Source organism: Oncorhynchus keta, chromosome 28, assembly GCF_023373465.1.
Source record: "Oncorhynchus keta strain PuntledgeMale-10-30-2019 chromosome 28, Oket_V2, whole genome shotgun sequence".
Lineage (NCBI taxonomy): Eukaryota > Metazoa > Chordata > Actinopteri > Salmoniformes > Salmonidae > Oncorhynchus > Oncorhynchus keta.
Window position 1 is genome coordinate 18,390,701 of NC_068448.1, and position 26,083 is coordinate 18,416,783.

The window sequence follows — 26,083 nt, forward strand, 5'->3', positions numbered from 1 at the left end:
CGGAAGCTTAAATGTTCCTGCTTGTAAAGCTATGAGAAAAAAATGAATTAGAACTGGAGTTTCTGTGGAATTGTCCTCAATCCTGTTCTGTCGATATGACTTTACTGTTTTGTAAAACTTGATATGGATAGATTGATTTGCCATACAGCTAAACCCAGGTGTCGATTATTTAAGTTGCAGATTAAATGACAGTGTGTATTAGATAGAAATGCTCACTAAACTCCAAAATAGGGTAAACATAAATCATCTCTAATTTCCTCCATACATACCTGTATAATCCAGAGATGTTTTGTAGCTAAGAATGTATCTTATCTGTATTTTATCTAAATTGGGACAATGACTGTATATAATTTCACGCAACATATCTATACAGATGTAGGATCTTAATTTGAGACAGTTTGCTACAGCAGGAAAATAATCCTGCAGCATCAGGAAATGTGAGTTATTATGTGGTTATAATTAACTGACATTTTTTTAGGGGTTGATAAATTATTAGTAAAATCAAGTCTGAAATTTAAAAATGGAAATGACAAACTTTAGAAGATTTTTAAAACCTCAAATACACTAAAAGTGTTACATGTCCTTTAAAAATGGAATTAAGATCCTACATCTGGAATTAAGATCCTACATCTGGAATTAAGATCCTACATCTGTATGATATATCATTAACATGATAGCAATCAGAGAAGAACAGCGTTGAGCATAATTCATTGTATAATGCTTTCTTTAAAATGATCAAATTTTCCATTTGTGAATATGTGGAACATATTGTAAACGTATGCAGTTGAATTGCCAACAGTATGAGATACTGCGTGAGACACAGTACAGTGACACTGCATTTCCATTCATAGACAGGAAGAGATAAACATCAAATCTCATTTTATTTGTCAGTTTCGCCGAATACAACCTTATCATGAAATGCTTACTTTCTTTTGGACCTAGACTTGGTGCTCCAGTACCACTTGCCGTGCGGTATCAGAGAGAACAGTGCATGACTTGGGTGACTGGAATCTGTTACCATTTTTGGGGCCTTCCTCTGACACCGCCTAGTATATAGGTCCTGGATGGCAGGAAGCTTGGCCTAAGTGATATACATGACCTAAATATACCCAATTTACCGTACGAGCATAATTGGAACAGGGTGCCACAAAGGCCCATATATAAAGCAGAGTCATGAGCGACTGTCTGTCCGTGGGCTACTTCAACAATCAGTCAAACACAGTCCTCAAGGTCATAACCCTGAAGCAGAACAGTGACTGATAGCAGGTAGCGAGTGGCTTTAATAACATACTGTGGCTTATGTATTGATGAGCTCTATAGGGAATTGTTAGATTTTGTATGATCAATGTATCTCAATAGGCTCAGGCCTGGTTTGTAACAAGTATATTCATACAACTTCTCAGTGTATTCACGAGTAATGAAAGAGTTGGTTTAGAATTTATCTTCAAAACGGTTTCTGTCCGTTGGGAATTGCCCTTTTTAGGTGTGAAGTATAGAATCTGAGATGGGATCAGACAACAACATAAAAGTTGATCTCAATGACACTGTAACTATACACTACACAGTATCTACACACTATAACTCCCCAATGTAATGATGCATGATACTGTATCTCTAGAGTATAGGAATTGGAACAAACATGATTATAATGTAACTACTATTATTTCATTCATATTTGAAACAGAAAAACGTACACTTGTCATTAACATGGTTCCCCATTAGGATCTGTTTCTGGAAATACCTATTTGGATAAAATGTAGCAATGATTTATTTCACCTTTATTTTAAAAGAGAGTCATACTGAGATCAAGGTCTCTTTTACAGATGAGCCCTGAATTACAGAAATGACAGAAAATACACATCAATACACTTTTTCAAGCAGAAGTTGACAACCTGATATGGTGCAATACACAGATCGTAATGTTGTCTTTAAATGTGGTAATTAGGAGCATACAGCGTGTGGGTGTTTCTGTTATTTTCATGTATGTACTATCAGTGTAGCGCCTTTGTTTTTTTGAGGATGCATGACCTCACACAAAGAACCATAAATGTTATTCATATTTGGATAGGCCTATTGTTCAAGTCATTTACATCATGCCAAGGGGACAAATGTAACTTTTTATATTTGCTATAATAATACTGTTTTTTAATGCCACAATACATGAATTCTTATCTAACACCACCCCCCATTCAATCCAATCAGCACAATAAACCAATGAACTCTTATTATGTTCACGTCTTGGGCTTGACTGGAGAAAGGTGTTCAATTCCCAGCTACCTCCACTCAACAATGAGCCCCAAGATGCAATCAAGAAAAGGCTTAGAAATGGAGATAATGGAGAACACAATGTTTTGTCATGGACTAGGTCAGTCTCTGTCTTGTGTTGTGGGATACCCCATTTCATATGCATGATGGGACATAACAATGCAAAATAAAAGGGCATGGTAGCATTATAAAAGGCGAGAGGAGAACCCTGGAACCACCAGTTGGAGATACCTGAAGGCTGTGCAGTGAAGGATTGTGGCTGTTGGTGAGTAGCAAAACGCCTAGATACTTTAAAGGTTTTTTGTGTGCATATTTTATGTAAAACATTTATGTTATCTTTTTTAAGTCCATGGTTACTTACATGGGGTCAAAAGCTACATCTACTCAAAGATATGTGATTGGTTTGTTAAAATCAATGACCTTATTACATGAATTCTATCTGTCAAGTTATTGAATTTTACATGTGAGATTTTCTTTAAACTACACGGAATACTTTCTAAGGGAAAATAACAAGTTTGAAGAGATACAGGATGTCGTCTTCGATCATCTCAGTGGTCCTAACACGGGATGGGATGTATCTCATGTAAAAATCACATAATTGAGGATACCAGAAACATACTTTGATCTCTTAGAAGCTGTGTGGGATTTTGTCTTGAGATAAAACAATCCCTAGGACATCTATGTAGGATAGAAACACTGATATGTCATTATTGGGGAGTTCTCTAATCAAATTCAATGTGTTTCCATGTTTCAAGTGAAGTAAACATGGAACAGTTGACATGGTCTGCAGTGCTGCTCCTACTGGCTCTCTCAGTCAGAGGTAGGTTACTACTAGATCATACTTGGATATTTAAAAAATACTTGTAATAGGCCATATTATGTGTGTAAACAGTACAAATATGCATTGAATTCTAGGAGGATGAATAAAATCCCAGTATGGTTTGGGGCAGAGTAAAAACAGTAAATAGAGTACTCTGAAAGGTAGATGCTTCTGTATGCGGCCTGTACACTTGTTTGTGTGCCTGTTTGTGTGCCTGTTTGTGTGCCTGTTTGCGTGCTGGCTGTAGAGATGGAAACAAAGACAGCTAAAGGAGCTATGATTAGCCTAAGTCTGGCCGTGAATACCCATTTAATGTTACAGCATATCCTCCTCATCACGGGTGTCAGGTCCAGGATCCTATGACATCTGAAGTCCCTACAGTTCAGGTTACATGATTGGACAAACATTGTTACAATATGTCATAGCATGTGAAGTTAAGCCACGTGAAACCTCTAGCACACTAGAAACACATACTGTGTGACTCTGTCGACAGCTAAAAGTACGTTGTTGATGCTTTATAACAGTATGACAATTTACAGTACGCTGCCAATATCCAGCTGGTTAGTATTTGTTTGTAAATAATGAGCACAGTTTACAACTGTTTCAGAATTAACATTGTTTTTCTAATATTGGCCAAAGAGCCCTGAAGAGCATCAGGCCTCGAACATTCCTTTTTCAGCCATCTGTTCAATTAGTGTATCCATAACGGTTTTTAATGAACACTGTAAAAAATATTGTGCTAGTTCCACTTTTAAAAATGGGCAACTTTTTGCATCAGCTTTTTGAGAATTTCCAACATGGTGTATTTTTACGTATAATATATTTCACTTTTAGGGTTTCACAAACACTAATATATAAAGTCCAGCAAAAAACAATGGCTACGATCCAAAGTAATTTGAGCAAATCCAGAACTGTCATTGTACATTAGATCTACTTAATCTTTCTGATTATGTTACTTTCATTGATCGTGTCTTAGTGTTGAACATGGCTTTATGAACTTCATCGCTCAACATTTTCATCCACTTAAGCAGGAATTTGTTCCACTAGCACTAACTAGCTTGATGTATTTGCCTCTGTCAAGAGCGACTCACATGATCTTATTAATGGTGAGAATGGGTGCTCTCATCATTTAACGTCAATTTGCCAGACAGTTTTGATATCCATTCATCATGATCCATTACACCTCATAGTATAACAAACAGTTTGATACTAATATAGAAATGAGCTTTTCATTTTTTTTTTTTACCTTTATTTAACTAGGCAAGTCAGTTAAGAACAAATTCTTATTTTCAATGACGGCCTAGGAACAGTGGGTTAACTGTCTGTTCAGTGGCAGAACGACAGATTTGTACCTTGTCAGCTCAGGGATTTGAACTTGCGACCTTTCAGTTACTAGTCCAACACTCTAACCACTAGGCTACACTGCCATCCCATTCTTCAAACATGCATACAACATTGTGTAAAAGTATCGTAAAGTAAAAAAAATACAAAAAATACCCACAATCCTCTGAAAACAGAGCCAGATGGCAAGTTGTTGGAAGAAATTAAAATTCTTAAATTGAAAGGAAATATCATGAAAATGTATATTAAACACAATTTTCCTTGTAGTTGTTTTTACACACAGTTGTTTAGATTATGCATTTATTTTATGTTGAATCAAACATTTTGGTTACAGGTGAAGTGAAGTAAAGTAATAATTATATTCACATAAAGATGACAACTACATTATTTATGTCAAAATAATTATATTTTAAAGTATAATTTACTAACCACCTGAATAATTTTGTATGCACAATGCACATGTAGGAATTCAGATTACTAATTCAGATGTCCTCTCAATCTAATCCACAGAGACATTTACACAGAGAATCATCGGAGGACAAGAAGTCGAACGGTATTCTATCAAGTATCAGGCATCTATACAGTACAACAGGAACCACTACTGTGGAGCCACCCTCATTCGGCCCCAGTGGGTGGTGTCTGCTGCCCACTGCTGGAGACCGTGAGTACTGACTATAATTATGGGATAGTAGTGTCACAGTTGAAGGGAATAGAACGTGGTCAACTTTATCCTATTGCATAAAACAATGAACAGATGTTTGAAGCCAACAGTCAATTACATAAAAAAATGCACTTGAATGAGTAAATGTTTTGGGGGTGGGGAGTAGTAGTGTATCATGTTGTAACAATTCTATTTGCATCCTCTCCAATTCCCCTGGACATAGTTCTTACTAGATTGGATCATGTCTGTTCCTCCTCAGGGCCCAGCTGATCCAGGTGGTTTTGAGTGAGCACAGTCTGGTCGAGGAAGAAGGCTTCGAGCAAGTGTTCAACATATCCAAGATCTTGGTCCACTATAGCTACAACTACAAGACTTTCAACAATGACATCATGCTCATCAAGGTAAGAGACTTTCCATTTCATCACCATGAGGTAGAGACGTGCAGTGTTTCAATACCCATACAGGCATACCACTTACAATGAAGCTTGGGAAAGTGGTATGCTCGTGTAGATATTGGAACCTCTCTATGTTGTTAATGTGTTTCAATATTTCAGTTAGCCTAATCACTGCATAACTTCAGATACTGCTGCAGCTTAGACGTTGTACCATAACATTGACCCGGCCCCCTTTGATCCCTTCTCTCTGATTGGTCAGCATCTGATTGTGTGCCTCCTGATTGGTCAGCAGCATCTGATGTTGTGCCTTTTTTGTGGTTGTGTGTGTTCCAGCTCAGTGAGCCAGCCAAGCTCAATGCCTACGTTCAGCCTGCCCCACTACCAGAAGACGACACCCCTGCTCTCCCAGGGTACACCACCTGTACGGTGAGCGGCTGGGGCGTCACGCGTATCTACAGCTACTTCCTGTCCCCTGTGCTGCGTGCTGTGGATGTGCAGACCATTCCTTACTGCCACCAATACTACTACTTGAGGATCACAGACAACATGATGTGTGCTGGGTCTCGCTTTGGTGGCAAGGACTCCTGTCAGGTAGAGACTAGCCTAATCTTGGCTCCCAGAATCAAATATTATTTTCTTAACCTTTATTTAACCAGGGAACAATGCTGAGACCACACTCTTTAAAAAGAGGGTTCCAAAAGGGTGTATGTGTCTGTCCCCATATGAGAATCCTTTTTGGTTCCAAGTAGCACCCTTTTTGGTTCCAGGTAGAACCCTTTTGGGTTTCATTAGGAACTCTCTGTGGAAAGGGTTCTGCATGGAATGCAAAAAGGTTCTACCTGGAACCAAAAGAGTTCTACCTGGAACCAAAAATGTTTTTTTCAAAGGGTTCTCCTATGGGGACAGGCTAAGAACCATTTTAGGTTCTCGATAGCCCAACATGAAATTATCAATATGTAACAGTATAACTTTAGACCGTCCCCTCGCCCATACCCGGGCGCGAACCAGGGACTCTCTGCACACATCAACAACAGTCACCCTCGAAGCATCATTACCCATCGCTCCACAAAGGCCGCGGCTCTTGCAGAGCAAGGGGAACTACTACTTCAAGGTCTCAGAGCAAGTGACGTAACCGATTGAAACGCTACTTAGCGCACACCGCTAACTAAGCTCGCCGTTTCACATCCGTTACAAATACACATCAATTACACAATACATGACAGGCAAACACAAAACGTGAAAAGCAGAACACATCTGTCACAAGAGCCTAGGTATAGACTGCTATGAATAATAGAGGGTGTGGGCCTTTAAAACGGGGCCAGAGCCAATGGGGTAGATTTAGTTTGGATTATGGAAATGTATAGTATGGGGTTCAGATAAGGGACATCAGATGCTGATCCCCAGATCACAGGACATTCTTAAAAACCACAACAATAGCATTTCAATGGCAGAAGAAAGTGACAAAATAAAATAAAATATCACAATTTCACAATTTAGTTGTAGAATAGAAAAAGACACAGTGTTCTGTAAAATGTGTGGTAACTAACATGAAATTTGCCAGATACAAGTGGTGTATTCACACTTTATATCCCTAACAAAAGGACCAGAGCTTTTGTTCATCATTGTGTATTTTGTGTTATTGTAATACAGGGCGACTCGGGCGGACCCCTTATCTGCAATGGAAACTTGGAAGGCATCGTGTCATGGGGAATCAGCTGTGCCAACCCTTACTTCCCAGGAGTCTACACTCAAGTCAGAATGTATGTCAGATGGATCGACTGGATCATCAACAGTGACAACCCCAACAACTGAATCAAGACCAATGTCCAGGAAGGGTAGTGCACCCAGAGAAGAGAACAGTTCCACAATGAATTGAATAGAAGGATATAAATCACCATGAGGTCAAATAAAATACTACATTATTCCACTCCTGCTTGTCACAGTTTTAAACCATATGAACAAGAGCAGTGGCTGAGGCATCACATTAGCTGTGAGTAGAGGGCCAACATAGAGGCAGTAGCACAGGGGAAGTAGCACAGAGATCCTACAGTATGTCATTCTGTGTGGAATAGCAATAAACCACCATTTTAATTACTTTACGTGTATAAGGTATGTATATTTTGGGGTCAATGAAAAGTGGATGGGAAGTAGGAATATGGAAAGACATTCATATTCTGTTCCATGTTTCTGAGGAGAGAGGTGAAAGTAAATAGTTAGTCTCTGATAAGGCAGGACAGCTGCGGAACTGCGGAGGAGTGAGGAATGCGTCTCGAGGTCAAATCAACAGATGAAGTGAGAAGAAACCTCTGGGAGGGGTGCCAGAGTGGCCCACCACAATGTCTTTCCTACTGTAGTACTTTTAAAATGTATTTCACCTTTATTTAACTAGGCAAGTCAGTTAAGAACAAATTCTTATTTACAATGATGGCCTACCGAGGAACAGTGGGTTAACTGCCTTGTTCAAGGGCAGAACAACAGATTTTTACCTTGTCAGCTCGGGGATTCAATCCAGCAACCTTTCGGTTACTGGCCCAACACTCTAACCACTAGGCTACCTACCATCCCAGGTAGAATAAAGTTAAATAAAGTTTAAAAATATATATATATGTGCTTGTGTAATCATGCCTTGTCTTTGCAGCTGTATGACCTAGTGGGTGAATAAACTTGGTTTGAGCTTTTTCTAGTTGTCCGTTTGAGTTTTTACTCAGTTTGTTACATTTTTACCCTCACTGCACATACATGTATCAATCATAATTGACTAGTTATAAAGATTTGGTACAAGACTGCAGGTATAATCAATAATGCATTATGATGCATGATTTTGCATAATGGATTGTAAGACTTGTCATAAGCATACGAATGAGCCATTAAAATTTAAGTTACCCCTGTTTAGAAGGAAAGTCATTAGCCAGAGTAAAGTAATGATAAAGTTTGGGGTCAATTCCATTTAAAATCAGTACATTCAGGAAGTAGGAATTGCCCCCCAACCCTATATGGTAATGATCTCTTTAAAAGTCATTACACACGCTAGGCTTCCCCTAAAGAGTGGGCCAGTGCCCCTCCCACCCAGACCATGTGTGAGCTGTGGGGCTCTTAAAAACCTGTTTGTTGGGTACAGCTTTCAACCCATCCACTCTCTATTTTCACCTTTTATCTCTCCTTTTCTCTCTCAACAGACACTTACAAAGAAAGGGTTGGTATGACAGACTTCAGGATCGGTGAGTTAAGGGTAGACGGAGCAGACACAGAAGCCAGGAATCACTCGAGTGAAGAGGAAAATGAGGATTGGATTAAACCTCTTATTCACCAGTCCCAGGGGGCTAAAGAGTTTGCCTACTGCCCCTACAGTAAGTTCCGGGTGGGGGCAGCCCTGTTGGCACATGATGGGACAGTTTTTACAGGTGAGGGGCTTTCAAATAATATAATAATAGTATAATATAAGAATAAGAATAAGAATACATGGGTTGGGGGCTGATAAAAATGCTTCAATTTATTCATTTAATATGTTGAATACTGCCGGAACTCTTCAGGTGGCTTAAAATAACTACAGTCATGATAATGTATAACAATGTTATGCACCATGGAATAAAGAACATTTAATGGTATTCTGTTAAGGAATGGAAATAGAAAAATAACACAACAACAGAGAGATAAATTATAAAAAATATAATAACTTTGAACATCCTTTGATGTTACAAAGTTTATTCACAGGCCAGAGGATAAAGTCAGACAGGCCAGAGGATAAATTAGACAGGCCAGAGGATAAAGTCAGACATGCCAGAGGATAAAGTCAGACAGGCCAGAGGATAAATTAGACCGGCCAGAGGATAAAGTCAGACAGGCCAGAGGATAAAGTCAGACAGGCCAGAGGATAAAATCAGACAGGCCAGAGGATAAAGTCAGACAGGCCAGAGGATAAAGTCAGACAGGCCAGAGGATAAAGTCAGACAGGCCAGAGGATAAAGTCAGACAGGCCAGAGGATAAAGTCAGACAGGCCAGAGGATAAAGTCAGACAGGCCAGAGGATAAAGTCAGACAGGCCAGAGGATAAAGTCAGACAGGCCAGAGGATAAAGTCAGACAGGCAAGAGGATAAAGTCAGACAGGCCAGTGTATAAACTCGGACAGGCCAGAGGATAAAGTCAGACCGGCCAGTGTATAAAGTCAGACAGGCAAGAGGATAAAGTCAGACAGGCCAGAGGATAAAGTCAGACAGGCCAGAGGATAAAGTCAGACAGGCCAGAGGATTAAGTCAGACAGGCCAGAGGATAAAGTCAGACAGGCCAGAGGATAAAGTCAGACAGGCAAGAGGATAAAGTCAGACAGGCCAGAAGATAAAGTCAGACAGGCCAGAGGATAAAGTCAGACAGGCCAGAGGATAAAGTCAGACAGGCCAGAGGATAAAGTCAGACAGGCCAGAGGATAAAGTCAGACAGGCCAGAGGATAAAGTCAGACAGGCCAGAGGATAATGTCAGACCGGCCAGTGTAGAAAGTCAGACAGGCCAGTGGATAAAGTCAGACAGGCCAGAGGATAAAGTCAGACAGGCCAGAGGATAAAGTCAGACAGGCCAGAGGATAAAGTCAGACAGGCAAGAGGATAAAGTCAGACCGGCCAGTGTATAAAGTCAGACAGGCAAGTGGATAAAGTCAGACAGGCCAGAGGATAAAGTCAGACAGGCCAGAGGATAAAGTCAGACAGGCCAGAGGATTAAGTCAGACAGGCCAGAGGATAAAGTCAGACAGGCCAGAGGATAAAGTCAGACAGGCAAGAGGATAAAGTCAGACAGGCCAGAAGATAAAGTCAGACAGGCCAGAGGATAAAGTCAGACAGGCCAGTGTATAAACTCAGACAGGCCAGAGGATAAAGTCAGACCGGACAGTGTATAACATCAGACAGGCAAGTGGATAAAGTCAGACAGAACAGTAAATAAAATCAGACAGGGCAGAGGATAAAGTCATACAGGCCAGTGGATACAAACAGGATCTTTCTGATTCCTTATTGGTTATGTCTGTTCTGTTGTGTCTGTTCTGCTTGAAGTCACAACCCAGACATTTTAAAGATGTCGATTTTAGGTAGATTTTCTACATTCCTGTTCAGTGCAGGTCATGTGAGACATGAATATATGTGACACTAAGATTGCCCTTAGAAGCATCAAATTGAACCATCTGAGTGTGAGTCAATAATGATAATTGAGAGTCATTTATTTTATAGTGTTATTAAATGAAAAAATGTGTTCTGTTTTTAATGTGATGCCCTTCCAGAGATTCCAGAAACTCTTACAAATGCAGAACCTTTCTTAACAGGATGCAATGTAGAAAATGCTAGCTACAACCTTGGCCTCTGTGCAGAGAGGACCGCTATTGCAAAAGCTGTTTCCGGGGGATACAGAAGCTTTAAGGCTATTGCCATTGCCAGGTACATACTTTTTAAAACTTTGCCTTGTTTCTGAGTAAACAACAGTCAGTTGATCGATGATGTCTGAATCCCAAAAAAGTATTGATTCAGTCATCCTGTTTATTTCATCAAGTTAAGATTAGTACATACAATTATTAATGACCCCATCATAGAGTTCATTGGGTTTTGCTTCCCCTCAGAGTATGTCGATGGTTATAAACCATTCTACTATCAAAGTCATGCTGATATAAACAGTAAATTGGGGTATGTCTTAGTCTTCCTGAAATGTTCAGTAGATAATTAATAGAGAAAATACAAAAAAAGTTGTAATTTCAGCACAACTATACTATTATGGTCAACACTAACTATATGGGTGCACACAGTACTAAAAATGACCATTGAGGGTAATGTTGTTAATAACATGATTGATTTTGTAGTGACCTGGAAGACCAGTTCATCTCACCATGTGGAGGTTGCAGACAGTTCATGAGAGAGGTACATAAATAGATATGTGAATGAGTGCATTGATAATGGAAGGTCTGATCCAGGGAAGCAACATGTTGTTTTAAAATCAAAGGTACATCACACAGCCTGAACCAGTACCTGGACCTGAGGAGACAAGGTCTCTGAAGCCCAGGATCCTTCAGTTGAAAGTCCCATTAACCAGCTCTGCAAACGTTATAACGTCAAAATATGTTCACTACCACAAAAACATGCAGTTTCACAGAACAGCTATCGTCATTACTGCCGTTACGCTCGGTCTGTACTTCCAGAAAAGGTCTAAGTCTCTTCAAACCCAGGTACTGGTTCACACACAGCCATGCATCTATAATGGAAAAATCTCAAATAATCTAATTTCCCTTTTCTTTGGAGTTTGGTGATCATTGGTCTGTCTACCTATCCAAGCCTGATGGTTCTTACAAGGAAATGACTGTAGAAGACCTGCTTCCTGTGTCCTTTGGGCCCGAAGACCTGAAGAAAAAGAGATTGTTCACCACAGAGAATGGGTCATAATAGTATTCACAAGTCAAGAGGCAAAACCAGAATCGTTCATAACAACATTACAGGTCCATGAAATGTTAAACTGCTGGGCTGGATAATGGGCTGATTTGCCAGCCATTAGGACTATACAATGTATTAGTTGAATAATGTCATTGGATATTCTTTTTATTCTGTCTGTACCTTTGAAATTAGGAAAATTGGTCTCAATGTGTTTTCTAACAATTTGTTTGAAATGCAGTAAATTACAGCAAACGATATTAAGCTACACAGCTCATAATCACATTAGTATTTGTATATGTATGATTTGCGAGTGCTTGTTTGAAGTATGAAGTATCAATGTTGAAAATGCATTTTGATGTATTTCTCATTAATATTACAATATTTTAGGCCATTTGTGTACAGTTTTGATTGTGTTTAGGCCTATTTGCGTCATTTGCTGACACCAACAACATTGTCATTGTCTCTTTAATTCTAAAAACAGGTCAAGTAAAAAATAAAAAATAAAACGTCATGTGACACTAAGAAGCACGTTCCCTGTGACTGTTCCAGTTTGTTTACATAACTATTCGTCCTTGTGTTGTGTAACGTTGGGAAGGTAGTTTCCTGTTTGGGAGTGGAATGGTATCAAGCGCATGAAGCGAGACAGTGAATGGTGGTTGGAAGAGCGCGCTTGTTTGAAATGGAAAAGCGTAGCGCTAGCTTTTGATAAAGAAGAACATCATGACGAAGCAGCTGCTTTATAAGTGGTATGCAGTGTTGAGTAGTTGATCTAGAAGTGTTGGAGAGACTACAGAAAGATAGGGAGGGTGTTGATCCATCTGATTTGTTTAGAAACGTCTAGATTTGATTGATTTTATGTTTATTTATTTAACTAGGCAAGTCAGTTAAGAACAAATTCTTATTTATAATGACGGCCAAACACGGACGACGCTGAGCCAATTGTGCGCTGCCTCACGGGGCTCCCAATCACAGCTGGATGTGATACAGCCTGGATTTGAACCAGGGACTGTAGTGACACCTCTTGCACTGAGATGCAGTGCCTTACTCGGGAGCCCACTGCACCACAGGATTTTGTGGTCATTTGCACAGATGGTTCAAAAGATCCAAGGACATGACATACTGTGTCAGCATTTGTAGTGCAGTAGTGTGGGGTGGCAGTCAGGAAACGTATTACAGATCATCTGTATGTATATACGACAGAGCCGATGGCCATACTGTTGGCCTTGCAGTTGGTGGAGGAAGTCAAGCCAGACAGAGTAGTTATTTGCTCTGATTCATGTGCAGTGTGGATGAGTCTCCAGTCCTTTGTATCACGTAGCAGACAAGACCTGCTTTATGAGGTGCTACAAACCCATGGCTGGATTAGACAGATGGGTATACAGATAAGATTTACTTGAATCCCAGCCCATGTAGGGGTTGGAGGGGAACGAGGCAGTTGATGTACTGACTAAACAAGCACTTAGTAGTGGGGATGTTGTAGTTTCAATCAGCAAGGCAGAGGCAAAAAGCCTGACATGGACAGTGATGGTGCAGAGATGGCAGGAGCAGTGGAATAGAGATACTAAGGACTGGCATTTATTTCAAGTACAGAGTAAAGTCGGAGAGGAGGACGGCAGGAAGGGACAGAAGAGAGGAGGCTATTTTTACTAGATTAAGGGTGAGACACAGCCGGTTAAATAAGTGTTAAATGTGATAGGAAAGCATCCAACAGGAAAGTGTGATTATTGCCAGGAAACAGAGACTGTGGAACATGTATTGCTACAGTGTGGACAGTATCAGAGGGAAAGAGAGAGGCTGAGATCTAGTATGAGGGAAAAGGGGATACAGGAATTGAGTTTAAAAAGTATATTGAGTCGAACGTCATTAGATCTAGTCTAAAATATTTTTTAAATATTTTTTAAGAGCAACGGGGCTGGCAGGTAGTTTCTCCCTGTCTTTGGCCCATACTTCAGTACAGTAAGTGGTGGTAATGCGCCATCACGTTGGATGCTAACCGCTAATAAACCCCACAGAAGTGGGGTTTGGGATGCTCGTCGTTTGGTGCAACGCAGACAGGGTGGCGTGAGTGGTGAAACAAAAGTCATTGTCTGTTCTTTTGAGTTTTGATGTTGATTCTTTGCCCAACAAAGTGATGTTAGGATATATAAGGTATCCTGTACGAGCTTTTGTGACGAATATATTACGTTGTTACAGGTGTCAAGCTTATGGGCATCTGACAGCAGTGTGCAGAAGTCAGGTTCCTTGGTGTGCAGAAGGGCATGAGGGGTGCCCATGGGGCTGGGGATCAGAAATGTCCCGTGCGAGAGAGGCAGGTTGAGGTTTCAAGGATTAGAATAGTGCAGAAGTTGTCATATGCTGAGGCAGTGAAGAAAGTAGACAGATGGGTTTAGGGGGAGGGATCCAGAGAGGAGTGGTGTGAGTAGTAGAACTGTACCAGTACAGAGGGATGGGGCAACAAGTCATATATGTTTGAGTAAGATTGGATTTATAGCAATGGTTACCAACTGTACGTACTGCAGGGAGGGAACGTAAGTCGCAGAAAATTGAGGTTGTGGTGGCAGCAGCAGAGAGGTATTTGGGTGTGCGAGACTTGACATCAGAAGAGTTACAGGGTGTTTTAAGTAATGGTGTCCCATCCTTTCAGGTTGTTGACCTGGGGGGTGACTAAATAGCACTTGGAAAGTTCCTCAGAGTACACATCACAGACAAACTGAAATGGTCCACCCACATAGACAGTGAGGTGAAGGAGGTGCAACAGCGCCTCTTCAACCTCAGGAGGCTGAGGAAATGTAGCTTGTCACCTAAAACCCTCACTAACTAACTTGTATCACTGCCTGGTATGGCAACTGCACAGCCCATAACCGCAGGGCTCTCCAGAGGGTGGTGCGGTCTGCACAACACATCACCGGGGGCAAACTACCTGCCCTCCAGGACACCTACAGCACCCAATGTCACAGGAAGGCCAAAAGGATCATCAAGGGCAACAACCACCTGAGCCACTGCCTGTTCACCCCGCTACCATCCAGAAGGCGAGGTCACTACAGGTGGATCAAAGCTGGGACCAAAATACTGAAAAATAGCTTCTATCTCAATGCCATCAGACTGTTAAAGAGCCATCACTAACACAGAGAGGCTCCTGCCTACATACAGACTTGAAATCATTAGCCACTCTAACAAATGGATCACTAGTCACTTTATTAATGCCACTTTAATAATGATGTTTACATATCTTGCACTATTCATCCAACATGAATATACTGTATTTTATACGGTCTATGCCGGTCTGTCATGGCCCATACATATATTTATATGTACATATTCTTATTCCATCCATTTACTTAGATTTGTGTGTATTATGTAGTTGTTGTGGAATTGTTAGATTACTTGTTAGATATTGCTGCACCTTCGGAGCTAGAAGCACACACTCGCAATAACACATGTTAACCATGTGTATGTGACAATAAGATTTTATTTAAATAGCGGAGCAGTATACGGGAGTTGTACTCCAGTCGAGTAGATGGCGGTAATGCAACATTTATTGGATAACAACCGCCGTTAAACCTCAACGAAGAAGAAGTTGTGTAAAAGTTATCAACGACGAGGGCTGACGGAGAAAGTAAAAACAAAGCGAAACTTACCATTTTTGGTAAAGCATGTCTGTAAAACATGCCATCAGCCGTGGGGTGGAGTTGGGACGGTCAGTTTTCCAGCTAGGTCTCAAACCTGCTGGTCGACTTGCAGCAAAGTTCCGAGGTGAGCGTCTTCGTGTAGGCCAACCGGCCCGCACCGTTCAGCCTCAGACTTTCCTGCCAGTTCGGTACCGATATTTCCGCATGTCGTTGAGGGGTCTTGCAGCACAGCTGCAGTCCGGTGGTTTCAGGAGGTTTGGGGGCAGCGGCTCGCCAAGAAACAGAGCAGTGTTTTTGGCTTTCGGTCTCGGTGTGGGGTTGATCGAAAAACAGCTCGATGATGATCGAAGGAGTGCTGCGACATGCCAGGAAATCCAGGTAAACAACATGGATGTTGACAACAAAGTGCTAGCAATCAACAATGTGAAATATTTTATTGATATGTTGAAAAAAGGCATTTTTGTGAGTCATCGGTTTTTATCTTTAGTCTGGACAGGAATATCACATTTACATATTACATTTAGTCAAATAAAATAATAATTACATATCTAATAATTGAATAACGTTAATAAAAATGTGTTATTTAATCTAAAAGGACAAAATTTCACCTCTTTTCTAAAGGCTGTGTTTACCAAGAAGAAGTACTGCAGTCCACTCAAGCGTTTCACCTCGGGCTACAAGCTGGAGGACTACGTTATTGGGAAGCAGATAGGCAAAGGCTCCAACGCTGCAGTGTATGAAGCTGTGGCACCATTATCTGTGCCCAGGGACAGGGAGAGTGACCGGTGTTCCCTAAATGACCAGCCCAGTGAAGATGGAGAGGTGGCCACTGGGTCTCTGAGGAGCCCCTCCAGCTCTCTGGGCATCTATCCTCTAGCTGTCAAGATGATGTGGAACTTTGGGGTGGGTGTCTGTCAAGATAATGTCCTTTTCCCCCGAAGTTTGCACCTGTTCACTTTCCTTCATGGATTTAAAGTGAAAGGACTGGTTTAAGTTTGGTGGAAACAGTCTAGCCCATTCTTACACCAATCTACACTTCAGAAAAAATGACAGATTATTGGGGCATAGGGAGAGTGTTACTTAAAAAAAAAAGTTATATTACTGTAGAATATAGGCTATGTTCAGTGTGCAATTGGCATAGTAATGAGACTGTCTTCCTTGTTCCCCTGCAGGCTGGTTCATCAAGCGAGGCTATTCTGAGATCCATGTCCCAGGAGCTGGTCCCTGCAGGCCCTCTTGCCATGAAACAGGAAAAAGAGGAACAGATTGCACTAAATGGGTTAGTATCAGCAGTCAGTCATAGCATCAATTTACTTTCAATAGACACAAAATAGCCCAACATATTTTGAGTGTTTTGCCATGCATCTAAAGAGTGCATTGCAAGTTTAATTTCCATTGCTCTGTTTTGCAGGTATTTTGGGGAAGTGCCCAAGAGGGTTTCTGCCCACCCCAATGTGATCAGGGTGTTCCGGGCATTCACAGCGGACGTACCCCTTCTACCCGGTGCCCAGGAGGAGTACCCTGATGTCCTGCCAGCCAGACTCAACCCTGAGGGCCTGGGCAACAACCGTACTCTGTTCCTGGTCATGAAGAAGTAAGGATCATTCTCCCACATCCATTCTGTATCTCAGTGTCCCAGCCCCAGCTTTTCTAACCTGATACAAACTTGTCTTTGTGTGACTTAGCTAAGATCCGTTTAGGTGCGGCTGCAGCATGTGAGACATCCCGTGGGGTTTACTATCTGCAGGAAGTCAGCTGTGTGGAACCTTGCAGGAAGGAGCACATTATAATGTGAACTGTGACAAAACACAGTTAAACGGTTGAGCCCTCGTGCTATCAACCTGGGGATATCTTAATCTGCACAGACAAACCAATCGCCTTTTACACTGTTCCGCCTGTTTCATTTACATTACATTTACATTTAAGTCATTTAGCAGACGCTCTTATCCAGAGTCCACACATCTGCTAAACTGCCACGTAGACCAGAGGTTGTACATTTTCTATAAAAGCAGAAACCCGACTATGTTTAAGCTTTCAACTCTGAACCATTCTTGGTAATGGTTGATTGCTTAATTTTTGCTAATCTTATAATATAGTTGTTGTTACAGGAGTCTACAGTCTCTCTTCCTATAACATTTCTGACAGTCAACTCTTGGACTAAAAAGCATTTGGTTTTTTTCCAGACCGGACCATTTTGTGTGCAGATTTGTCCATCCCACTAGTTATTTGTTCACTTAACCTAGTGTATCCTGATCTTTCCTCACCCTTTTTCCATAGTTACCCATGCACCCTGCGTCAGTACCTGGAGGTGAACCTGCCCAGCAGGAGAGAGTGCTCTCTGATGGTGCTGCAGCTGCTAGAGGGGGTCGACCACCTGTACAGACAGGGCATCGCTCACAGGGACCTTAAATCAGACAACGTGCTCCTGGAGTTTGACTCAGGTCAGAGAGAGCAACAGGGCAAGCTCATGCATGGTATCTTGAGTGTCATTAAGCTTTGCCATGTTAAAAAAAAAAAAAAAAGAAGTGAAATATGAAATTAATTTCACAAAAGATATGGTCAGAATTCTGTCTTGATGTTTTTTCTCTCTCCAAACTCAAATGAAGATATTTACATGGCACGTGATACTAATTAACTCAATAATGCTTATCATATTAGTTTTAATCAAATAATCCTATTGCTATTTAATATATGCCATTTAGCAGACGCTTTTATCCAAAGCGACTTACAGTCATGTGTGCATACATTCTACGTATGGGTGGTCCCGGAATCGAACCCACTACCCTGGGTTACAAGCGCCATGCTCTACCAACTGAGCTACAGAAGGACCACTATTTGGCATCTCTATTGTTCAGAGGGCTGCCCCCGCCTGGTAATAACAGACTTCGGCTGCTGTTTGGCTCAGAGTGACTCTAGTCTCCAACTACCCTTCAACACTATGTGGGTGAACAGAGGAGGCAACTCCTGCCTGATGGCACCTGAGGTAAGCCTCCTATCATCAGAGAAATAGAAAACAACAACCTATACAATCAATATTCATGCAAGCATTGTCTCTTGTGACTGACTGTTAACATAAATGGAAACATTTTCCTGATTTTTGGGATTAAAATACACCTCTATCTCTCTATAGGTTGTCACTGCAGTTCCTGGGCAGGGTGTGGTTATCAATTACAGCAAGGCAGATGCATGGGCTGTCGGGACCATTTCTTATGAGATATTTGGCCAGGCCAACCCGTTCTATGGAGCAGGTGGACTGGACAGCAGGAATTTCCAGGAAATCCAGCTTCCTGCCCTGCCTGCCTGTGTATCTGCTGACATGCAACTTGTCGTCAAGCTGCTTCTGCGTAGGAACCCCAATAAGGTACAGAGCCTAGTAAGGAATTGAATTAGATTATATGGCCATCACTTCATTGAAGGGTATGTTAAAAATGATTTACACATTTCTCAGGGATTCTCAAGAGTATTTTTGTGAGAAACAAGTTGAAGTTGTTCATTATGCAGTACTCCATTCACTACGTAAGGGCTTAGTGTACATAATGACTTCCAATACTAATCACCATCAGAGAATCCCATGCTCCTATTGTTATTTATTCTGCAGCGCCCCAGTGCCAGAGTGGCTGCCAACATGCTGCATCTGAGCCTCTGGGGAAGGTGTGCCCTTGCCAATAAGGACAGCGCTGGTATGAAGAAGCTAGCTGATTGGCTGCTGTGCCAGTCTGCTGTGGTGCTCCTGAGGGGCTGCGGCCCCAGTGGGAGCTCGGTGGAGGCGGAGCTACAGAGGTGCTTCCTGTCTAACCTGGACCTGGAAGACCTCCGATTGGCTGTCAGCTTCCTCATGTACGGACGAGAACAGGGCAGAGCCAGCATCATGTCGCTTTAGGTCCTCTCAGTCTAACCCAGAGACATATATGTGTAACTCTGGTCTAACCCGTTGAGTTTGAATGTAGGTGAACGTAGTGCCAGGGATGGAAAATGGAATAAAAAATGTCACTGTGAATTTGTGGGAACCCACCCATATAAAATCAAAATAGTTTCTCTCCCCATTTCCACCCCTGTCTATAGAGCTTTCAGGAAAGATATATAAGCACTTTTTAATTAATGCTAAGACTAGACTCCATATGTTAGGGGGTTGAATTTTATTTGGGGAATTTTTGCACTTTATGGCCAGTTTGGACCTGGTCAATGACATGCTTGAGGTTTACCCCTTTGTTTGGTTTGTGTATTTTCCAAATCATCACATCTTACCTGAGTTGCACCACTATGGTCTCATATAGACTATTCCATAGCCTCTGAGTGTGTTTTTGACTAAGACCATGAGGTAGTCAATGTATTTACTGTATGTCAAGGATGATACGATAAAGCATCTACATATTTCCAGATGGTTATGTAGCAGAACATCAGTTCAGATTTAATAGCAATACCAGATCACTGTGCTTCACATTTTGAGTTAAGTCCTTTATTTAAATAAAATGAAAGTCCATGCATGCAAAAATTGATTCATGGGACATTTTAGAATATAGTCCTATAAAAATTACAGAATGAGTTTTCTCTGACAACAAACACTTTGTGAAGCTACATTTTTAATTGTGAGAATGTTTTTAATAAACACTGGATGGAGTGTAAAAGACATATCCAAAGATTATAATAAAGTGTTAGTGTTTGAACTTGGTGTTTCCTTGAGTCCCTAGCGTTGATAGCAAAATAATAATGTATTTCATTATCTAGCAAAGATTGTACGCTGATAAATAAAATGCATTTCCCATCACCCCCTTTTATTGCCTAGAATTCATTTGCCTGTACAGATCTCCAATCATATGAACATGATGAAAGCAAAGGTCAAAACACTTGCCAATTTTCTGTCGAGTCAATCCATGTACTTAACAGATCTGTGGAATTGTAAACGCAACCCCAAAAAACAAGCCCTGGAATCCAGAAGCTGAAATCAAAAGTCGCCAACCACTACGCTGTTATATCTATTGAAAGAATGCTGTCTCTTTTGAAAACGAGTGGAATTGACATTCTGGGAACGTTACGGCGGTCATGCATAAGAATTACCGATACTTTTTCGGAAGTGTCAGCAGTGTGCAACAAGACACTTGACAGGCGACGTCCATGTATCACCCCCACACGACTTTGCTCAGGAAAGCGCTACAATGTCCCTCCGAGCGCCGAATTTGTAGCGAGGGTCTCTGGAATTGCTACAATGGGCAAGTTACCATACCAAGAGACCGCAGATGGACTTGATGCAGCATTTGTTGGTGTTCCAATTGATACTGGTACTTCCAACCGACCTGGGACAAGGTAGCCTACTTCTGCACTGCCTGATCTATGCAAATACTGTACTGTACTCGTACGAGCATAGCAGGCTGTACTCATTTATTTGAAATCCATTATCACATTTGCAGTAGATGTGTGCATTTTTACCTTTTATTTTCTTTAACAAATTGAGAGTCATATTTATAAATTGTAGTATAATGTACACGTTTAATTTATGAATGAATCTAGTGGTTGATCAGTTGACAGCATGTGTCAAACTAATTATGCGTGTTACAACCAATGTTATTTAAAAGTAGGAGCATGCATGGTCCTTTACAGATTTGGCCCCCGTCAGATCAGAGCAGAGTCGGCCATGTTGAGGGCCTACAACAGTGGCACCCGGGCAGCCCCCTATGAGTCTCTGATGGTTGCTGATATTGGGGACGTCAACGTCAACGTGTATGACCTAAAGGACACCTGCAGACGAATCAGGGAAGCCTACCTTACAATCCTGGCCACGGGCTGTATCCCCCTTACTATGGGTGAGGAGAAGCACCCATTTCTACACTATGCAATCTGAGATGTGAGGAAAGGGATTTTGGACATTATAGCAAATGCCTACTAACTACATTTCAACAGTGATCGATATTCCTTTCAGATGTGCCTCAAAACAACACCTGCTTCTTCTTTCTCCTTGTCACACATTTATGCTAACGTTGAATGGTTAATCTTTGCCCTGCTTATGAACCTTCCTGACAACTATAGTACAAAGGTTACTGTTACAAAGTGTTGGCATGACACACTAACGTTAAGGTGTATGTTTAACTGGATAGGCTACATTTTATTTGGTCTTTTAACAGGTGGTGATCACACCATAGCATACCCTATTCTCCAAGCAGTTGCTGAGAAGTAAGTAGTGTATCAGTAGCCCTACATTTGTAAAATGCCAGAATAACTAGAATACTTTCAGGGCCAGTTTCCTGGACATATTAAAGGAGAGGTTTGCAAAAAATAAATGTCAATGCATGTTATAGAAGTGTTCACTTTTTTTTGCGATTTCACTTGGTTCTGAGAAACTTACCCCACCATCGATAGACTTCCTCATGCTCGTTCTGCAGTATCGGTGTGCGAGCATGCAACTGTTTTCTTGTCCCCCATTGTGCTGATAGAAAGTACGTCCATTCTTGCAAAAAGTATTGTTCAAGTCCAACATCATGGAATGTAAATTGGCAGAAGTTCGCAATGACACAATTTGTACAACATTTAATGACCTGCATCACTATACTGAGAGCATTTCAGTTTCTAAAATGACCTATGTGGGTGTTTCTGGAGCCTTTGTTCATGTTTCATCACTGCCCCGATACTGCGGAATTAGCCTGAGGAAGTCTATCGCTGGTCGGGTAATTTTCTCAAACCAAGTGAACTGGCAAAAAAAGTGTCTGGACACTTCAAAAACATGCCATTTAAACATACATTTTTGTGATTTGGTTTAAAAAAAATGACCTTTCAATGGAGAATCTCTGTTCAGCTCAATTTTTGGTACAGGACTGGGCGGAATCGATCTTTGTGAAACAGTACATTTGTATCCCGTGTTTGTTAGACACGGCCCTGTGGGTCTCATCCATGTGGATGCTCATGCCGACACAAGTGACGTGGTCCTGGGGGAGAAGATTGGCCACGGGACACCCTTCAGGCGCTGTGTGGAGGAGGGCCTGCTAGACTGCAAGAGGGTCATCCAGATAGGCCTGCGTGGTACAGGTTACTCACCTGATGCCTATGAGTGGAGCCGAGCACAGGTACTCACTTCACTGTGCGTAGAGGTTGTCCTCACCTAGGGGGACAGAAACATTCACAAAGGTAAAAAAAAAATAGGTCAAATAATAAACATTATATATGATTAAAATCTCTCTCTATGGCCCTGATTCCGGCCTGAGTTAACTGAACATAAATGGAACGTTATTCCCTTTTTATGCACTTTGTTCTCTCTGTGTATTCTGACCTTGAATTGAAGGCGTGGCGGAGGTGTGTCTACAGAAACGCTGTATTCTGACCTTGAATTGAAGGCGTGGCGGAGGTGTGTCTACAGAAACGCTGTATTCTGACCTTGACTTAATTCCCGATTAGATATAACACTTCTCCATGCACTTTACAATTTCATAAGAGCTATTGAGCTATTCAATTTCATAAGAGCTATTCATAAGAGCTTAGCTACTGCTAAGTGCTAGTTAAATAAGTAATCTGTTTGGATAAGGGAATTGCAAATATAAATGACACTTGTTTTAGATACATTTTACCTTATAATCACTGCAGACAAATGTGAAACCAGTAATATGGCAGCAAACTGAGCATATGAACTTTCCCACAGTAAAGTTGATGAAATGCTGTGCCATTTTGCAGAATTTCATTTGTACAGCCTTATAACTTGCAGCTATGTGCACTCTCGAAGGTCTTAATTATAGGCTACCCCTTTTCCTGTTTCTATCATTTTAAATAACACTATCAGTAGGCCTAATAACTCATATTCAACTGCGAAGTTCCCTTCAGTTGGTATATCCTACATTATCATTCAATTTAATTCCATAGTTTTGTTTACCTTCATTTGTTTCCTCTGTAAACACCACGTTGCTGAGGATTATAGAGTACCACAGTAATAGTCATAATACCCATAAAACCTAGTGGTCAAACAGGGAAATGGTTCCAATTGTTTTTCCACATGAGATTTTAGAAACACTTAAAATAAGGGCTGTGTTTTGGGTAGGCTTACCCTAGCATGACATTTTGATAACAGTGTAAAAGTCTCTAGGACAAGGTGACTTCTATCAATATTTTCACCTGTATTTACCCCCCCCAAAATGAAACACTAATTAGCTGCTAATGTGGCTATTATAAAAAACTTTAAATGCCATGATGATCTGGACAAGACTGTTCAATCGAGTCAAAGGTAAGGATCTCTAATGTAAGCTAAATTTAGTAATTAATAAATTGTCTACATTTCTTTAAATGGACAATTCTGTGAACTGTCTTGTGCACGTTTTAAATTGGCACAATACCTGTTAGCAAAGGTGTCATGCAGGAGCTTGCAGGAATTTGTAGTCTTGCATGACATCTACTTTGATGCTAATTAGCATTTTTGAATCTGAGAGTAAATAGAGCTGAATAAATTGATTAAAAAAGTCACATCCTAGAGAGATTTACATTGTTATCAAAACGTCACACCAGGTTAAGCCTACACAAAACACAACCCTTATTTTAAGTGTTTCTAAAATCCCCTATGGAAATGGTGGAAAAACTATTGGAACCATTTCCCTGTTTGACCACTAGGTTCTATGGATATTATGACACCTCCACTGTGGGGCTCTATTAGTAACAGTTGATACTATAAAAAATGAAAGACATATAGGCTAATTAAATCGTTATGGAGCGGAGCGCAGACCGAGCCCTAACAGTTTGAACCCGACACACGGTGCAATACTTGGCTGTCATCACACAGTTCCATGGTTAGTGCAGGCAATAGATGAGGGTGTAGCCTACTATTGTACACTATTCCCCCTATTATAAATGTAAATACACTAAACTTCCAACATTACCATGGGTTAAAGAACTGAATGTGGCAATTTTTAGAATGAATCAAACCACTGTATTTTTGATTCATCAATATATTTCATGCGCAATATATTAAATGATTCAAACATACTTTCCTAACCCAAATATTTGCCTAAATAATCTATAAGATCAGAGTATTTTTTAAATGTACCAGTTGGTGTTGAAACAGAGATTAATATTTATTTATTTAGATGGTTTTCTTTCATTGATTCCTATATTCAGAACCCGTTCTCTCAATGTGTTCTAGTCTGTCGACAAAATTCAAATGAAAGGTACAGTGTATTTAAAGGGATGGCTTAGGATAAATGTACTGAAAACCCTATTGAATGAAAACCACAAGAAAATTTGTTCACCAGCAATTGAGAGGGTTTTCAGCAGTTGAATGACATTTATTCAGCGCTCGCAAGGGAACCACGCCTGCAAAGCCCGTTACGCACCTAAGTCTGAATACCAACTACAGAAAAGTGTGTAGGAAAAACATAAATGTGTGTATGTGTTCTCTCTCGGTGTGTGTATGTTCTCTCTCTCCGTGTGTGTATGTTCTCTCTCTCCGTGTGTGTATGTTCTCTCTCGGTGTGTGTATGTTCTCTCTCGGTGTGTGTATGTTCTCTCGCGCTCGGTGTGTGTGTATATGCTCTGTAGGGATTCCGTGTGGTTCAGGTGGAGGAGTGTTGGTTCAAGTCCCTGGTTCCTCTCATGGCTGCGGTTCGGACTCAGATGGGGACGGGTCCAGTCTACCTCAGCTTTGATATCGATGCATTAGATCCAGCCTTTGCCCCTGGAACAGGCACACCAGAGATAGCAGGCCTCACATCCATACAAGTAAGGAAATACCTGACTTTGTTTTAGTGGTTTTTACAGACATTTGGTAGAATATTTAGTTGTTACTGTGTTATAATACAGATATGAGATGGAGGCAGCTGCTGACACAGAGGGTGGTGTTATGTTTTCCTCTTTGTGTGTGTGACATCCAGGGACTAGAAATCATCCGGGGCTGCCATGGCCTAAACCTGGTGGGGTGTGATTTAGTGGAGGTGTCTCCACCCTATGACCCCACAGGTACTGTACTTATCATGACTCTGTGTCACATTGAATAATCTGTTTTACTTTGAGTATAATTTCAAACACACATTTTTTTGTTTTTGCAGGCAATACAGCACTGACTGCCGCCAACCTGCTCTTTGAAATGATGTGTGTCCTTCCAAAGACAAAATATTATGACTAATTATGTGATGAGGTTCTGCACATACTTAATCGAAAGAATAGCACTGGTACTGAACAGATTCAATATGTAATCAGAGGTTAATCACCAGTGTGACCATATCACACCAAACAAGGACTGGTAAGGCAGAAAAATAGATGTCTGCAACATATGAACATAAAGCATTTATTTACACACAGCAAGAGGATATGCACTGTAGCAGAACCTTTGAGACATCTGCAAATCAGATACATTTATTTTGTCAACATTATACCAGGGTTATTAGTATAGTGATTTTGTAACAAAAACATGTTTATAATCAAATAAACAACAGTATTGATGAATGATATGACCATGTTATTATAAAATGCATGAAAAAAGTCATTTTATATATTATAGTATGATGTTAATATATGTACAGATAACATGGTAGAAGGTAGACTATGTACAGATAACATGGTAGAAGGTAGAACATGTAGATAACATGGTAGAAGGTAGAATATTTACAGATAACA

At 40.8% G+C, this 26,083-nt stretch overlaps 4 protein-coding genes across 6 annotated transcripts; all 4 read left to right on the forward strand.

Moving 5' to 3' along the window:
* The first annotated feature begins 2,468 nt into the window (after nucleotides 1–2,468).
* Nucleotides 2,469–8,161, forward strand: LOC118360387 (trypsin I-P1). Its single transcript, XM_035739652.2, has 6 exons — nucleotides 2,469–2,530; nucleotides 3,021–3,085; nucleotides 4,937–5,087; nucleotides 5,347–5,488; nucleotides 5,816–6,073; nucleotides 7,133–8,161. The coding sequence occupies exons 2-6, from the start codon at nucleotides 3,031–3,033 to the stop codon at nucleotides 7,292–7,294; spliced, it is 768 nt and encodes a 255-aa protein (XP_035595545.1). The 5' UTR covers nucleotides 2,469–2,530; nucleotides 3,021–3,030; the 3' UTR covers nucleotides 7,295–8,161.
* Nucleotides 8,162–8,538: 377 nt separating this feature from the next.
* LOC118360760 (cytidine deaminase-like) lies at nucleotides 8,539–12,407 on the forward strand. Of its 3 annotated transcripts, none has more exons than XM_052485069.1 (4): nucleotides 8,539–8,883; nucleotides 10,745–10,898; nucleotides 11,315–11,372; nucleotides 11,751–12,407. In XM_052485069.1, exons 1-4 carry the CDS (start codon nucleotides 8,682–8,684, stop codon nucleotides 11,889–11,891), a joined length of 555 nt encoding a protein of 184 aa, XP_052341029.1. In that variant the 5' UTR covers nucleotides 8,539–8,681; the 3' UTR covers nucleotides 11,892–12,407. The 3 variants fall into 3 exon arrangements, with proteins under 3 accessions (XP_052341029.1, XP_035596046.1, XP_052341030.1); XM_035740153.2 differs by having other exon boundaries at nucleotides 10,787–10,898; XM_052485070.1 differs by lacking the exon at nucleotides 11,751–12,407 and adding an exon at nucleotides 11,455–11,686.
* Nucleotides 12,408–15,409: 3,002 nt separating this feature from the next.
* LOC118360761 (serine/threonine-protein kinase PINK1, mitochondrial-like) lies at nucleotides 15,410–20,273 on the forward strand. The gene is made up of 8 exons (XM_035740154.2): nucleotides 15,410–15,886; nucleotides 16,130–16,411; nucleotides 16,681–16,787; nucleotides 16,920–17,102; nucleotides 17,786–17,949; nucleotides 18,364–18,491; nucleotides 18,639–18,869; nucleotides 19,107–20,273. The coding sequence occupies exons 1-8, from the start codon at nucleotides 15,533–15,535 to the stop codon at nucleotides 19,386–19,388; spliced, it is 1,731 nt and encodes a 576-aa protein (XP_035596047.1). The 5' UTR covers nucleotides 15,410–15,532; the 3' UTR covers nucleotides 19,389–20,273.
* Nucleotides 20,274–20,374: 101 nt separating this feature from the next.
* On the forward strand, nucleotides 20,375–25,912 carry agmat (agmatine ureohydrolase (agmatinase)). Its single transcript, XM_035740155.2, has 7 exons — nucleotides 20,375–20,809; nucleotides 21,104–21,306; nucleotides 21,625–21,673; nucleotides 22,365–22,560; nucleotides 25,010–25,189; nucleotides 25,342–25,426; nucleotides 25,516–25,912. Exons 1-7 carry the CDS (start codon nucleotides 20,493–20,495, stop codon nucleotides 25,590–25,592), a joined length of 1,107 nt encoding a protein of 368 aa, XP_035596048.1. The 5' UTR covers nucleotides 20,375–20,492; the 3' UTR covers nucleotides 25,593–25,912.
* The last annotated feature ends 171 nt before the right edge of the window (nucleotides 25,913–26,083 follow it).

What these genes read in the sequence shown, in the direction of transcription:
- LOC118360387 (XM_035739652.2), top strand. Translation starts at nt 3,031, where the DNA reads ATGGAACAGTTGACATGGTCTGCAGTGCTGCTCCTACTGGCTCTCTCA. An exon ending in ACTGGCTCTCTCAGTCAGAG is followed by an intron (nt 3,086 to 4,936) that starts GTAGGTTACTAC and finishes TCTAATCCACAG; the next exon opens with AGACATTTACACAGAGAATC. An exon ending in GTGGCAAGGACTCCTGTCAG is followed by an intron (nt 6,074 to 7,132) that starts GTAGAGACTAGC and finishes ATTGTAATACAG; the next exon opens with GGCGACTCGGGCGGACCCCT.
- agmat (XM_035740155.2), top strand. Translation starts at nt 20,493, where the DNA reads ATGCTGTCTCTTTTGAAAACGAGTGGAATTGACATTCTGGGAACGTTA. An exon ending in CTCCAAGCAGTTGCTGAGAA is followed by an intron (nt 21,674 to 22,364) that starts GTAAGTAGTGTA and finishes CGTGTTTGTTAG; the next exon opens with ACACGGCCCTGTGGGTCTCA. An exon ending in ATGAGTGGAGCCGAGCACAG is followed by an intron (nt 22,561 to 25,009) that starts GTACTCACTTCA and finishes TATGCTCTGTAG; the next exon opens with GGATTCCGTGTGGTTCAGGT.
- LOC118360761 (XM_035740154.2), top strand. Translation starts at nt 15,533, where the DNA reads ATGTCTGTAAAACATGCCATCAGCCGTGGGGTGGAGTTGGGACGGTCA. An exon ending in CGACATGCCAGGAAATCCAG is followed by an intron (nt 15,887 to 16,129) that starts GTAAACAACATG and finishes TCTTTTCTAAAG; the next exon opens with GCTGTGTTTACCAAGAAGAA. An exon ending in TGCGTAGGAACCCCAATAAG is followed by an intron (nt 18,870 to 19,106) that starts GTACAGAGCCTA and finishes TTTATTCTGCAG; the next exon opens with CGCCCCAGTGCCAGAGTGGC.
- LOC118360760 (XM_052485069.1), top strand. Translation starts at nt 8,682, where the DNA reads ATGACAGACTTCAGGATCGGTGAGTTAAGGGTAGACGGAGCAGACACA. An exon ending in AAGGCTATTGCCATTGCCAG is followed by an intron (nt 10,899 to 11,314) that starts GTACATACTTTT and finishes TTGATTTTGTAG; the next exon opens with TGACCTGGAAGACCAGTTCA. An exon ending in GCAGACAGTTCATGAGAGAG is followed by an intron (nt 11,373 to 11,750) that starts GTACATAAATAG and finishes TTTTCTTTGGAG; the next exon opens with TTTGGTGATCATTGGTCTGT.